The sequence below is a fragment of the Protopterus annectens genome, chromosome 6.part0 (genome assembly GCF_019279795.1).
Source record: "Protopterus annectens isolate FY-2018-M chromosome 6.part0, PAN1.0, whole genome shotgun sequence".
Classification (NCBI taxonomy): Eukaryota; Metazoa; Chordata; order Ceratodontiformes; family Protopteridae; genus Protopterus; species Protopterus annectens.
Window position 1 is genome coordinate 239957442 of NC_056737.1, and position 16459 is coordinate 239973900.

Here is a 16459-nt window from a genome sequence, read left to right on the forward strand (position 1 = left end):
ATCTTTCCCCCTAAAGGAACAGTCAGTTGAGCAGGGCTTGGAAGGTTTAAAGTTAAGTCATTATGACAGTACCATAGGGGGGTGTCTTACTACTCCCAGCTTTGGAAGTGGGAGGCCCCCCACTGCTTAGGCCTGTGAGTACCTTGAGACTGAGGCCTGGGTGGTCTGCTGGTTCTGGGTTTGGACTGAGAAGGCCTGGAAGAGGCAGGAAAGGACCAATTCTTAGAAGGCTATTGCCTACTAAATCTGGGTGGCTGTACTTGTAGGAAATCTTTAACAGTTTGTATAGATTTAGCTTTTTCCTCCATCTTTTTAAGTACTACTTCTGCTTTGTTGCCAAACAGGTGGTCTTGGTTTAAGAAAGCATCTAGTAATTTAGCTTCAACATGATCTGGCAAAGACTGCTCCTTAAGCCAAGCGTGCCTTCTAAGAACAGACCCAGTGACAGCAGCCCTGCAAGACACCTCTAATGAATCAAAACCACATTGCAAAGGACGTTTTCCAACTTGTTCAGCAGAATGCATTAAATCCTGTAATTCTTTATTTTCAGCACAGTCAAGAATCAACATCATTTTCTGTTTAAGCAATCCAATAATATGCTGCTGATACTTTAACATATGAAACTGGCAGTTTAAGGCCCTAATGGCCAAAGTTGCAGAAGTGTATACCTTCTTACCCCATCTGTCCAGGGCTCTGGAATCTCTATCAGAGGGGGTAGGGTTTTGGCAATAGTAGCCTTAATGCCTTTGGGTCCCTGTGAAATGGTCTCAGGATCCGCAGTAGGATTCTTAAAGAGGAACTTGAGAGTCAGGTACTCTAATACCGGTCTGGTTTTCTGGGAGCCGGAGGTAAAGTGTCAGGGGCCAGGCTAGATTCCAAGAAGGCATCATCTACAATGTCCAGTACAGGAGGGATAGCTAAAGGCCTGTGTTGAGGTAGGAGTAAGAATTCTCTAAGCCTTTTTTTGGAGTCAGAGTAATCCTGGCTTTCCCAGAGGAAATGCTCCCTAACAGCATGCAAAACTTCACCAAAAGAGAAATCCTCTGGAGGGGAAGCAGAGGGAATAGAGTCCTCAGCAGCAGAATCCTCATAGGTAGATAAGGGCAACTCCTGGTCACCAGAAAAAATAGAAATATCAGAATCCTGATCAGAAGAATCAGAAGGAAAATCAGTTCTAGGTCTCTTAGAGGGAGAAGGGTGGCTTCCCCCGATTAGAGTAACAAGGTCTTCAGCCATTCTTATCATTTATTTTTTAGGCATAGGGGTCTGACCATGCGGTCTAGGCATCAGTTTTCTAGATGTGGATCAAGTTTTAGGCCTTGAAGAAGAAGATGGCATTGGTTTAATATGCAAGTCAGTAGACCTGAATACACCCACAGAAGCCAGTGCCTGCACAGTGGCTCCAGACCCATCCAAGGTAGAGACATCCACAGGTTCCCACAGTCGAAGAAGCATCTCACGGCATACAAATGGGGCTCAGTAGAGGCCTGCGAATCTGAAGCAGGTATCAGGGGGCTGCAAAAGTGCCTCACTGAGTAAACTGGCAACTAGCTTAGGAGAAGCGTCGTCAGCAGCTTTGGACCTATGCGGTCTGTCTATGTCTTTATCTTTGCATTTTTTCGGAATGTCGGGTGGCTTACCAATGCAATTTCTGGATAATTGAACAGAGTACCAAAATATTTAGATGTGAAAATGAACCGATGACAAATAAGAGGATTGAATAACGCACAAAACAGACAGAGAGGTACGTCGTGGTCTGGGTCTAAGCAAGGAATGCAGTATGAATGAAAATCTTTATGAGGTATTTGCTTTCCAGAAGAAATACAATTGTTAACTTTTACTGACATCGGTTTAGAGCAAGAAAAAGGATCCCCAATGGGCTACTTAGCCTAGTTGAAGACTTTGAATCTGAAACTCGAAAACGGAAATTTCAGGAGTCGGCCGACCGGCACTTGTGAACTGCTTCGGGCACCGCAAGAAAGACTGATGTAATGGCATCGGCTGCATGCTTTACACCCCTGGCTACCTGACGTCTTGGAAGATGAGCCAGCAACTGACGCAGGACTCAGGACTTTGATAATCAGGCTGACTGAAGGCTACCTGCAAGCAGATAACCCAAATGTAATGACTGCAACAGTGAAAGAAGAAGAACATCCATATTACTAACTTAAGCGACAGGTAGTGTTCTGTGTTGTGCATTCACAGCCATGGCAGAATGCACCCCCCTTGAACCACATATAGGGCAGTGTTTGAATGACCATCTTTCCATCTTTTCCAAGTTGAAAAATAGGAGATTGCTGAAGTGAACGCATGAAAGAAATTTACATCACTGAACTCTGATGTTAGCTTTTTTTATTTTATTTGATTCTATGTTACTTTATGCTTATTTTATATGCATCTTAGATGTATATTTTACTTGAGTGCTTTAATTTAATAGTGGTGAGGTGCTTTGAATATAGGATTGACTGTGATTTGCTCATTTGATGTTTGACTATTTGCATCAGTATAAAAAGGGGGGGGTGAGCTTGCTTATTTATGGTCTGATGAAGCAAACAGAAGTTTGTGAAAGTGCTTACCTGATGTAATTTACTTGCAATAAAGGGATTTTATTTGGAAATAAGACACGTGGATTTATAACTTGGCTTGACCTGAGACTGTGAACATTCTGTGGATTTATAACTTGGTTGGTTTGAGACTGTGAGCATTCTGCCGTAGCTGCTTCGATATCTGGCTGCATTCACTTTAACCATTATGCCAACTTGTATTAACAAACAGTTCACATATTTGTTTTCAATCAGTGTTCACAAGTCTAATACTTTTTATAGTCATATCCATCTTTTACTCCATTTATATATTAGTTTGCATGTTTTGTTTCCACAAGTGCAATTTAAATACATTTTACTCACTCACTTTCAAAGATCTCATCTTCTTTTTCTATATCACTTTCATAATGCTCAAATCTGTTTCCTAATGCTGATTTACATTTCTGACTTCCGTGTTCTAGTACCTGCTTTTCTGACTGCCAATATCGGTACACTCAACATAACCTATGTTTAAACGTTTCTGTTTCTGAGCTGCAACAAAAATATATTAATTCCATATTTATGACTGTTTTTTTACACACTAATTATACCAAGAGATTAAAAGTCTGACTACTCCCCAAAAACATGCTCCCATTTCTTCTAATCTTCCTGTTGCAATCCCATCAACACATACTCTCCACTTGAGGAAAAATGTAGTGAAATCTGCTTGCTGTGTAAGATTACACGTGTATACACTTCAAGGGGAACATTCTTTTGGATTTTGATACATATTTAGGTGTCTTTTAATTCTCTTCTCCCAGTCTATCTAACTCTTCCTTAACTACTATAGTTTTAGTATTTTTTATTCCCTACTGAGTATTTATTTTTTTAATTCCATAGTCTCATTTCCAGTATAACCTTTATTAAACATTGGCATTTCAGTCTCTCTTTTGGTATTCTTTCTGTCCTTGACATAGTTGGTCTCTAGTATGCAACTTAATCATTTGTTTAGCTCTTTTGCATTCTATTAACTTTCCCATTTGGCTTATCTGCTGTTAATATGTTGGTTCTTTATTTAATTTCTCTTTCTTTGAGACACCTCTCATCTATCCACTATGTTCTCAACTACAGGGATCCCTATAGACAGAATTCTCCTTCTCCAATCATTGACCTCTGTTGTTCTTAAAATAATTTCTCCTACTATATAAACAAACGTTTTATCATCATTCTCCGAAAAGTTTTTGTGCTCAACAGGGCAGTCTCTCTCTCTCTCTTTATGGTGTTCCCCTATAGATTAACAAGATCTTCTTGTATGTTTGTTTTTATTTAGATCAATAACCTTCTGCCCTTTTTTTTCATATACGCAAGTCTCAACTGGTTGGCCTTAAAAATAACCCTTTTAGACTGACATTTCTAATTCCTGCTGTTCAACGGAAAGAATCATCCCACTTGACTCTTACTCCCTTCTTTTCTTCAGTTATTTGCCAATTACATAACTTATTTTCAGGTTGGAAACTCTGCACCTGATGTGTACAACATTAACAGAACAAAGAACATTTTCACTTCTGAATCTTATTGTCCTAATCCATAATCATATTTTCCCAGTCTTAGTTTTTTTTAGCTATGTTCGGTTTAGTTTCTTCCCAAGTGTCTTCAGCAACCAGTGTGGTTTCCCTCTTAACCCAAATGCCAAACACTTAACTTTGTTCTGCCACTATAAACATAAATACAGCTGTACTAACTCGCATTTACAGGCCTAACTTACTGCTATTGCCTGTGTCTTACCTTAACTTGTAAGTGTCTCAATACATTTAAACCAGCAGGGGAATCCTGTCCTGGTTTAGTCAAGTACAATAGATTATCATTAACAAACAAGGCCAGTTTCTCCTGGCATCCATACTAGTTGTGCTCTTTAATTTGTGAACCTCCTTATTTTTCTAGCTAAATGTGCCAAATACAACACTAACAAAAGTGGGAAAAAGCAGGCACCCCTTGCATAGCTCTTCTAACTCAAACCCAGTCAGTCTAGTCCAACCTCCCTTTGTGTCTACCTTTGAATCTTTGTATACTGTCAATATTAACTACTTTTTTTTGGAGGGAGGGGTATTCAAATCCTGCCATTCCCCTCACCACAGCAGACCATGTCAAACATGTATTCTTGTGGTGTTTTCATCTGTGTCATCACTGTTTTAGGTTCATAGGTGTGTACTAGGCTAATGGCCCTGCAGCCATTATAAGCCTAACCCACAGAAGTGCCCTGGCATCGTGCCACCCAACGTTAGTTCCCAGTGCCTCTATCAAGAAGAGTCACTGGAGTGATCCCTGGGGTGAACTTTCTATTTCCCATCCACTCATCAAGATTTCTCTTGAAGAGGGACAGGGAGGTGCTCTGCTTGACATGTATAGGAAGTCTATTTCAGAGCATGGTCAGTCTCTGGGTTATGACCCTGTCCCCTCCAGCATGTTCTGTTGATTTTGGTAATGAGGTTGAGGTCTCTGGAGCATGTGGTGTAGACGGATTTGGATTTCTTTAGATGTAGCATTTCTGACAGAGCTGGGTCAGACATAGCTTTGCAAGTCAAGCAACGATCGCTTCCAAGTAGGAGACTGAGAATAGCTGGAGTCTTTTGAGTCTGTCCATGTAGGATGTGTTTAATGCCTAGGATCCTCTTTGTGAGGTAATTCTGTGGCCTCTCCAGCTGTTGCAGGTGTGTAGTGAGGTACATGGCAAATGGGGCATTATACTTGAGGGGAGAGGAGAGAGAGATGATGACCTCTTTCTTCCTGGATGCAAAACTCTTGGTAATGAGATGTGCCACATAGGACTTTCTGACCACAGTGGCAATGTGGTGGTTGAAGGAGAGGTTGCCATCAACCTGCATCCCCAGATCTCTTAAAACTCCTTCAGTGTTCAGTGGGCTCCCACTGATGTGGTAAATTGGTGGGAACTAAGTTTTTACCAGAGAAAGAGTTATAATTCTCCACAGCCTCCAAAGCTGACCTACATCTACGAGAGGCTATGCTGGTCTTAATAGCTTCTGTCAGTTTACTAATGTGGTGGTGGAGAGGGTCTGGCCTTACAAGGTAATATAAGCAGTTTCTTCCGCCTGTTGGAAAGTTTATTCATACCTGACCAGGAGGATATGCAGAGTGTAAAAGTAACCAGCTGGTGACTTTACTTGAATGATGGACCAACTGTGGGCACAAAGCAGGCCAGAGCAGAGACTGTGAAAACTGGATTCAGGATATCACCACCCTTAGTCGTGTTACCAACCATTTGATCCAGATAATTCTCATTAACCCAATCTAACAAATGTTGTGCATACTCAATTTAGAAGTAGAACTACACCCGTCTATGGAGAGGCAGTTTTAGTCACAGAGGATTAGAGACCCATTTCCAAATCAGGATGCTTTCTAGGAATGTCAGAAAATTATGATCATGTGATGTCATGGAAAAGGTACCTGTAACGAGCTGTAAGCTGAAAGTACAATTTATCTAGTGCAAGCTGGAGTTCAATGGGATCTATTTCAATTGATCAATGGAAGACATTGTCAAAACTCACACGATCGAGACCACATTATCAACAATGCAGTTCAATCAATGTAAGCAAAGGAACAATATTGCAACCCTCCCCCTAAAATTATATATACCAATTCTGAGATTGCACTACAGTGGGGAAAAAGGTACATTCCCCAATCCCCACTGTACTGTGATATCATTCAAGATGGATGACTAGCTGCTTTGTACATCATGCACTCTCTACTATGTGGGTGTCAACAATGTCAGTTGTTGACAAAGTGAATTAGGCATGTTCAGTGAGTTTACATCATGGAAGGGGGTGTCATTGGGTATCTCTCTGGAAGAGATGAAATCCGTAATGAAAACGGACAGTTGGCTTCAAGACACGATAGGCCCAGAACCTAGGCATGGGTGAGGTGCTCTCATTACATTTGAACCATGTCTCTGCCACTACACAAACAGACTCATTCCAAATTCAGAAAAGCCTCCAAATAAGGCAATTCGTTATTAAGAATCCTGGCATTGAGAATAACCACCCTGATCTTGTCCAATTAATGATCTGACTTGCCAGTTAGGTTGGGATGTTCCTTAGATGAGTACTGCCTAGAAGACACAAGAGGGGTTAGCAAAGGCTTTGGCCAGTATGTAGAAGCCATTGAACAAGATGTGCAGACCACTGCTGACAAAGCAAGAAGAATGGCGAATAATCTCATTCAAGGGAAAAACATACTGGACCCCACCCCCGCCAAATGATACTTAGCTATTTGTTAAACCCAGTTATCCTGTCCTTGAATCTAGGCATCATTCACGGTGACGGGGAGGATACTACTGAAGACCAAGATCTTATCCTGGACAGCAGCATGTGTTAACAAGTTCCAGTAGGCCCTTCTGCATGTCTTTTATGAGTTCTTTTGCTAGAGCATTTAGTCCAGCAAAGAAAAGTTTGTGTCAGTTATACTTAATGGAGGAGGACATTTTCTAAGTGTCCTTAAAATATGATCATTTCTGGCTGCATGAACATCAACAAATAGAAAACTGAAGTAAACCTAGGGCTGAACAGGTAAAATATAGATACAATGGTTTTGTGCCACGGCTGAACAGTTGTGCATTGATAGTATAATGATTTGAACTAATGAACAAGCAATCACAACCAAAGACATTTTATAGCCAAATGAAAAAATCCAATACAGCTTAGCATACCATTTCTGTACATATATCTAAAAAGACTATAGTCTGAATGTGGCAGCAGGTCTGAGCCTCAAAGGCAAAAAACAAATACAAATACAAAAAACACAGTGGCAAGCTGCTGCATATAACTAAGGTAACAAAAATGAAAAGGCACCAGCAGTGAAGGGGCTAGAAAAAAACATTATACAATAACATTTCACAAAAATGTATTTTTCACATAGGTTACAATGATGCAAGGTTATTTTCCTTAGTACTCCACTTAAGACATCTTTAAGAACAGGTCAGCTGGAAAGTATCATCCAAATCTGACCCACTAATCACATTTGTAATAGGCATGGGACAACCTCCAATGAATCCATGAAAGCCATTTTTATTTTACTGCTAAAGGCAAATATCTAAGCTAGCAAAACAACAAAGTGAAAATATCTATTTGATGTCAGTAGAAGGCTGTAAAGCACTGGCTAAAAGCACTGTGGGAGTAGTCCTTTGAAATAATCATTGTTGATTCTTATGGAGAGTCTTTTCAGTTCAGTGGGTCTTTTGCCCAAGCAGCAAGAAGGACCTCATTTTTATAAGAATTTAAGAATTTAATCACACTGCTTCAGTGATGTTTACCTGGTGCTGATGATCCTTTGCCATGGTCACTTAGTGCACTCAGAACCGTATGCAAATTTTGGCGTCCCCAACTTTCAGCAAGCTAAGAAGACATGAATTATCCAAAATTCACAAACTATTATATCAAGACTAATTCTCTTGGTCCTCCAACTGTTCTGTTATATGATCATTTTGTTGCAGTAAAGCTCTACATAATGTTCTGCTTTTCATAGCCTGCCATTAATATCCATTGCATAAGTCTGTAGTGCAGACAGCCAAGAGTCATACTGGGCTACAACCATTTTAATCTCAGCCAGGTGGCTGTCTGCAGAAAAGTGAAAGAACACCATGATGCTTTTCAGTTTCCTGGTTACATCAGTAAGGGTGCTACTGTCTAGACTGTTAATCTGAGATGGAAATGAAGTTTTAGCACTAGTTAAAGCGCTAAATGATCACACTTGTTTGGAAGTGGACACTAAGCAATTTAATGATCTGCAGGAATCTAAAAGAAAGCTTTAACTGATTCCAAACCAGATCACTGCAGGTTTCAGAGCAAACTTGTGACTTGGTACAGTTTTGAAACTGGACATCAAGGGATTCTGCTAAGGCCATCCTCCTAAAGAACAACTGCAATCATGAAGGCACCTGTCTGAAAGTGATTGACACTACTCGTAAAACCTTCACGGGAATGAAGACTTCACACTTTGCCTGGGAATAGGGATACTGCTATAAATGTATCTGGTGATGTTGAGAATAAGTCAATGTTCAGAAAACCTAATAGGGTCACCCGTACACCAGAAAACCTAATAGGGTCACCCGCACACCAGAAAACCTAATAGGGTCACCCGCACACCAGAAAACCTAATAGGGTCACCCGCACACCCTCATACCTTAACGACTATATATGTACAGGAGTCAGAGACTTTCCTGATGCTGCTTTCTTCTCAGGTCATTTCAGAAATAAAATATGTAAAAATGGGGAGTCTGTATGTCCTCCTTGTGTACATATGGGTTTGCAGCAGGTAGATCGTGGACTCCACTTTCCACAGGTGTGTGGGTGTGCATGTGTGTTGCTCGCCAAGCACAATATAGCAGAAAGACCCAGTGACTTGCTTCCATTTCCCACCTTGCCTTCTAAACTCCCCACTACTAGCAGCAGTTGCAAGGTCACGTTAGGAGATGTCGGCAACTTGTACAAAAGACCGAGAATACAGGCTTTCTACTTAACTTGATTACTTTCTTTATATTATTTTCTTTATAGATTAACAGATTTATTCATACTGCCTGAAAATAATAACATATATGACATTTTAAAGAAATATTTGAGTTACAGACATTTGGAAACAGTATTAGATGCAAGATGTGCAACATAATTACAAAATGTCTTATCCAAAAGTGTTGCAAATACAAGATTTAATTTTTTTTTGCACTGGTACTGCTGTAACTGTACACTGATCTTGCAATATCTTGTAGGGAACATCTGTACGTGTTGCATTTAAAAAGGGAGTAACATAACATTTTAAAAGAGAGCCTCAAATGTCCAATTGCTCCGATTTAAAATCCTAAAATGATGTGATTAGGATGCAAGAAATCACTTAATCACGTGGAAAATGACCCAGTTATCTAGTTTTGTAACTGGAACTTCCACAGGGTGCATTTGATGAATGAACACCACAGACAGGAAGCATTTAGCATGCTTCCACTACAAGTAGGTGAGTTGCAAGTTGCCAAGGATGCAAATCACTGAGCAGAACAAGTTGGGGAATCTACCAGATGAAAAACTGAAGTGAATTTCTGGAAAGGGGCAAGCCCCTTTCCCCCCACACACCTTGTTGAAGAACAAGCCCATCATGGCCCCCAAACTTACATATACTAACTCCATGGTTGCACAAACATGAAAAAGCGTGTTTGTAAAAGAAAGGAATCACGACACACTGACAAACCAGACTAGCAACGATTTCTTATGGAAAGCACCGATCACACAGTTTAACTTTATTGAGTCGTGCTTCCTGCATTGGTACTTGTAACTGGACAAGCAGTAGAGAACACATTTAGCACTCAACTGCCAATACAAGTACTTTCTGCCACTAAATAACAATGAAGAGTCCTGACTGGAAGAAAATGCTGACGTGTGCTGTTTATTATTTGCAGGTGAAATGTAAACAGAAGAGTTTAAACTCACTGAGCAGACTTCCCTGATCTGGAACTCGCAAATCTGTTTTCACTGAGAATTAGTCCACATGTTTTCTGTTTGCGAGCTAGCGGAGATTCACAATTCCTGTTTTTTTTTTTCACCATGGTTGTGAAACTCTGGAATTAGTACATGTAAGCAAGGAGTGGTGGTTGGGATGAGGGGGGGGTGTTATATGCATGCAGATGGTGCTTCAATCTTTTGGTTTTGTCTGTTTAAAACTAAGTTACAAAGTGATGAAACAATGCAACCCTTTAAAATATACATTATTACTGTCCTTTTCAGGATGCTTTTTTCTGAAACTGTACTTTTTTCTGTAGTTTCTATGAGTCTAATGGAAACCAAATTAAGCATTTAACTTAATTGTTGGCTGCTTATCAAGATCTGTGGATCAGAGGATTGACATGTGGATTCCGATTACAAGAGTCTAGTTAAGAGACATATCACTCCCTCTATAATTCTGCTTGTTTTGTTAGAATGGGTACAGCACAGCCTGACTTTCAGGGTGCCCCCTTACTGAACGAATGCTCCTTTACTGGCACACATGATGAATGGGATTACAGCTGCAGCTCAATGATCATGTGATCTCATGTGCATATGAAAGTTTAGCCATCCTACTAAGGCTGCTGAATCAGAAAACATTCTCTGATCATGTATTCTGTATCTCAATGGACCAGAGATGTTATGCTGGCATAAGCCATCCTAGAAGCTTTGGGTATGGAGGCTGGATTAAGGGTTAATGAATATAGCATATATATCGTTACACTGCTTCAAGGTACTCTGAAAATGGCCTTTGGTTAGACTACTGCAAATGGGACAGCTCAGAACTAAAAATGCTGGGTTATGAATGTAATTTCTTAGGACAGCAATAAAGACATAAAAATATGTTTGTTTATAGATGACAACTGTCATACCATCAAGTCCACTGACCCTTTTGGCATACAAAATTAAATAAACAAATAAATGACAAACTTTTTTCACATTTAATAAACGCATACAGCTGCTTTCTAAAAGAGAAAGAGTAAAATTTTCATAATGTCTTGCACCAAGCAAAATGTTTTAGGCCACAAATTTTAAATACCCACATTTTTTCCATGAAATCTGGCAGTAGAATATGTGAGGAAAAGTATTAATTCTGTACAACACTTCCAGATTTTAGTGTATGGCCTGTCAAGCCAGCCATTTGACAAGGACACAAAGGATTGCCATGGGCTTTGAAACATGCCTACTCGAAGTTTCTTACTTTGCATCACAGTTTTGCTTTACCTCTCATGAAACAGTGATTTTTATAACAAACCATTCAAGTTATGAAACAGTGGCAGACATTACAGTTTTCCACTACATCTGAAATTGCATGTTATGGCAAATCAAATTGTTCTATTAACTCTCTAAGGAAAATTGGGCACTGGTTTAGAATTTCCCCAAATGTTGCACCTTTGAATTTTAATGTTTCTGATTTTGTTGCTAATATTCAAGAAGAGAGAGAGATTGCTATGCTTGGAATTTCTGCAACCAGCTGCAAGATAACATGCTCCCACCATTAAAATATGGTGATCTAGTACTATGCGCAAAGAAGTCTTTTTAAGAGAGGCTTCCCCCCTGAAAACACTAGGAGGCTGACAAAAGGACCTATTAGGGAGCTTAGCAAGTTTCTGATCTACCTCTTAAAGATCACACAAGTAGTCTGTAAATCAGTAGGTGAAAAAGCCTTCTCAAAGCTTGCATCAGCAGCTTGTAACTCATTAGCTCAAAATATTAGAAAAAAACGTAAGTTAATTTTTAAAGAGCAGCTAACAAAACTTCTTAGCAGCAAATACAAGTGTTGTTGTTTTGACACTGGCTAGACAACTGACCAAGCATCAACGAGCAGCAAACATACGGTAAACCTTATAGCAGACCACACTTGATTCTTCATGCATTTCTATACTGCACACATTTTAGTTTCATTACCATTATAAAAGAGTCTATTTGTAATATGTGACCAAGTTGTAGCATTAGTTCTCTCATGTACGTCTGTATCCATTGACAGCTGCTATGTTTGATGTATGTCACTGACAGCATGCTCTATCAATAGTATGTTATCTGTAGCGAAAACATAATTCTATGTTGGATTTTGTAATCACATTGGTTTAGGTCATGGCTAAAAATGGTCTGTAGACCAGCAAAGCAACCCAATCAACAAAGTAAACACATGAAATAAACAAATGCAATAGGGAGCAGATGGACTTCAGAGTGTGTGCGAGTACGCAAGCAAGCACATAGATATGCCAGAGAAACAGTATCGTACACAAATAATGCCAATATTGTTACTTTAAGTCAACATCATACTGTCAACTTAAATGAGGTAATCCTGTGAATTCCCTTGCTAGTGGAATTTAAGACCTTGAGATGCCCTCTTCCCTTCCACAGGCTTCAATAGACAGCTAGTTACCCATAGGAGCCTTGTATTCAGTTCCTCTATGAACACAGCAATTTCTTTCTGATATGCTTAATTTAGCAGCCATACAACCTGTTGGTTAATTGTTAGCATCATATCTTTCAGCTTTTAATATGGATAATGGAAATCCATATTTGCTGTAGACAGCTGTAGCAAAGAACATGATAGAACTAAGTTGTAGTTGAACCTATCACCTACATTTTTACACGTCATCAGACTTTATTATGCATCTTTCTAGGAATAATCTGAGACATTGCAACTTTGGATGCCTTGTGTGTACTTTGCTATTAAATAACGGAAAAATACAGAAAATTTTAAACATTTTATTTATTTAAAAACTCTTGCTATTTCTGCATTTAATAATCATATGCTACACTACTCCAGTAACAGTTTGATCTAATTAATGGCAACAGGACAGAGAAATGTATGAGGAGTGTCCTTGAAGAAAATGTCTCTTCACTGAGTGCATGACCCTGAGTAAGTTGCTAGAACTGCAAACATCTCATTTTAACCTTTCTTAAGCCCATCTTTTCCTCACAATACCTTCCCTCTTTTTCTGTCTCAAGTAGCATCCTACCATACTCTTAAAAGGTCTAAGTTAAGCCTGTACAAAAAATGTTGTACAAAACAAAAAAATCTGCAGTAATCTAAGTAGGGGAAACCTTTGCCCCTTCAGGAACAAGTTTTGAGCATGGATTTGTGCACAGAGAGCTGAAACCCTGGTTGAAAAGGCCCAACAGCTACAGGAAGAGAAAGTGTAAAAAAATGAAATGTTAGCGACAGGTGCAAGAGGGTGCTGCTGGGGAAACTGTGGAATCCAGAGTTGGTGGGTACCTTCTGGGCGCCTGAAAAGGCATGGTAGAAGCTAGACACGTAAGTCATGATAGCCTTCTCGTCCGGCCTTGCTGTGCCAACGATGTCTGTCAAGAAACAAAAGTTATTTTACACAGGTTTGCCATTACAAAGAGGGGTAAATTGGCTCAAATGTCACTCCCCTCTACATTTCACTATGGCACAGCAATGCTGCAGAAAACAGTGTATAAAAACTGAGCATTATTCTACACTTTGATATGTTCAATGACTACTTATGTACTTACCATACCAATGAATCTTTGAAAGAAGCACTGATAACAGATGTAACACACAGAATGGGCACTCTGACTGGCAACATCTGGGAAAACTTTTCTTTTAAACCTTCAAGGTTGGGATATGCCTTACTACCACCACACGTCACCTGGATATAAGCCAGCTACTTCAAAAACTTCTGAATTTTCCACCCTTCAGATCTAAAATCAAGAGAAGACACTCAATGGGTCATTACACAATTTCCAGCTGTGGTGCTGGATTCTCAGCTACATTTAGGAACAATTATAGGTTCTGGAGGACCATCCAACATGGAAGAGGGCTTAGTATGTAACAGCAGCTTTTTTACTCTATGAGGTGGACTATGCTTAGAATATGTGCAAGGGAAACCCTTGATAAGTTCAGAGGCCCCCATCTACTGTAGCTGTGCTACATTAAAGACAGACAGAGCATCCTAAGAAAGTAAAAACAACTGATTCTTCATTTAACCTGCTGGCAACTAAACAAAATCCTGTAACAGTGCAGAGGAGAAGCGGCACTAGAAAGCTGCAAAACAAAAACATTACTAAACAAACTACAGAAAAGAGGAAGCAAAAACAGGGGAGGAAGGGATGAATGGAAGGTGTTATAAAATGCCAAGCATATGGGTAACAAAACAAGTCCACATGCTGCATCTGTACAGAAAATGGCACGGGTACTACAGGTGTAACGGATGGTATTGCTATACTTTGTTGCTGTCTGTTCTACCAAGCAGATTTTCATTGAAGATTTTAGATCACTGTTCATTTAACCACAAATAGTTGGACTCTGAGCTCGTGTTGAGTTTAGTAGGTTTTCTCATTTTCCCCACTGTAATACAACTGTGGAGTAGATAAATATAATTATGGTAGCTTGCAGAGGTATGTCCTCCATATAGGGGTGCAGGGGAGAATCACCCATACAGGAAAAAAAAAAAAAGACTTTCACAGTTTTTTCAGTTATGTCTTCTTTTGGTAATGGAAATTCTGGAAACAATAATCAGTTCTTACTGCAAAGGATAAGTACATGTAATTATTAGGATTCAGGGTGAAAAGGTGGGACAAGCGGAGAAAAGAACTGTTGGTACACCCATAAATAACAGGAAATGGAGTAAAGTCCACTGTAGAACACCCCCAAGGATGAGTGAGGCAATGAAGGTTTGATTGAAATGTTAGAACCAAGATTAGGTGGGGCAGGCATTGGATTTGTGGTGGCTAGGTATAGTATGGAGGAAGAGAACTGGTAGGCACTGTGTTGGAAGTCAGAATTGAGAAAAACAGAAGACTCCACATGGAAGAATATTCTTGACTTGTCCCCCACTAAATTAAAGGTGGTAATTGTGAGACATCACTTAGCAATGATAATTATGCTTATTGAGACTCATTATTTCTGATTAAGAGTGCGATAAACCAAAAATCAGTCCTGTCCTTGGAGATGAAGGAACTTCAATGAATGAAATTAACTCACTGCTTCCAACTTATTTTTTGAATGATTTTAAAGGACTAAAATATTTTTTGAATGATTTTAAGGAGTAAAAATAGTTTCCATTTCAGCAGCCTTAATCAATCACCAAAGCTTTTACGCAAAAGACTTTAAACTCTGGATTAAGGTTCGATCCACCAATAAAGATGCACATGACTCCTACTGACCTTCTAATGGCCAGAAAAGTACAGTTTTGTACCTACCATAAATGTAGATGTTAGAGTGCCAATACAGCTGCAGTCATAACAGATGGGTTCTCCTGCCATCAGGCGGGTCCTCGGTCGGCCGAATTCCAAAGTCTAGGTCCGGCGTCGGTTGTCGCCGCTTCTTCCCTGACGTCAGTGCGACAGGGGGTATAAAAGAACCAGCCGACGCCATTTTCTTCAGTTTTTCTTGCCCCAGATGTCAGGTGCCCCCAGAAGGAAGGCAATACATAAATTTGTGTAATAAAGCAATGTCATATAATCAAAATACAGTAGTGCAAGCAAATACACCATAAATGAATACCCCAATCCGGTTGTATGAGGAGGTGTAGCCAACAGGCCTGTCCCAAGAGGGGAAGGAGGGAGGGGAAACCTGGACTGCAGCTGTATTAGCACTCGAACATCTACATTTATGGTAGGTACAAAACTGTACTATGTTCTTCGTGCATACAGCTGCAGTCATAACAGATGGGTAGAATCCCAAAGCTAAGAAAGGGGTGGTAGGCACTAGGTGGAACTAGGAGGAGCCAGGATGCCCTGCAAGACTGCAGTGGCAAAGCCTACTCTAGATTTGGAGTATAATGGAAGGTGGTAGTGCTTGGAGAAGGTATGCACAGAACTCCAAGTGGCTGCTTCCAAAATATCTTTGGTAGGAACTCCTCTGAGGAAAGCTGCAGAGGTAGCTGTGGCCCTTGTGGAGTGAGATCTGATGCCTGTAGGTACAGTTTTGCCATGAAAAGAATAACAAAAGTGTATGCAGTGGGCTATCCATTTTGAGATTGTCTGTTTGGAAATTGGCTTCCCTTGAGCTCCTATAGCATAGGACACAAAGAGCTGTTCTGATTTTCTGAAAGGCTTTGTTCTGTCTAAATAATAACGCAGCTGTCTGTGGATGTCCAAGGAATGTAGCAATCTCTCCCCTTTGTTTTGAGGACTAGGATAAAAGGTAGGTAAGTGTATAGCCTGATTCAAAGCTACCCTAGATACCACTTTTGGCATAAAGGACGGGTTGGTTCATAAGGAAACTCTGTCCTGATGGAAGATGATAAAAGGCTGCACAGCCATGAGGGCTTGTAGTTCTGATACCCTACGAGCCGAGGTAATAGCCGGAAGGAAAGCTGTTTTCCAGGACAAATATTGCAAATCTGTTGAGGCAGCTGGCTCAAAAGGAGGCAAGGTTAGCTTTTCTAGAATGAAACGATCCCAAGCAGGTATTGGTTG

The 16459-nt window shown here is 40.1% G+C and overlaps 1 protein-coding gene across 6 annotated transcripts in view; it reads right to left on the reverse strand.

Moving 5' to 3' along the window:
- ACTN1 (actinin alpha 1) overlaps positions 1–16459 on the reverse strand; it is a 744367-nt gene that overhangs the window by 290222 nt on the left and 437686 nt on the right. For 3 of the 6 annotated variants that reach the window (XM_044073985.1, XM_044073981.1, XM_044073983.1), the window contains exon 8: positions 13287–13372. The exons of the other annotated variants lie outside the window; for them this stretch is intronic. In XM_044073985.1, the coding sequence (XP_043929920.1) occupies positions 13287–13372 (86 nt within the window). The remainder of the gene's footprint in view (positions 1–13286; positions 13373–16459) is intronic. 6 annotated transcript variants of the gene reach the window in all.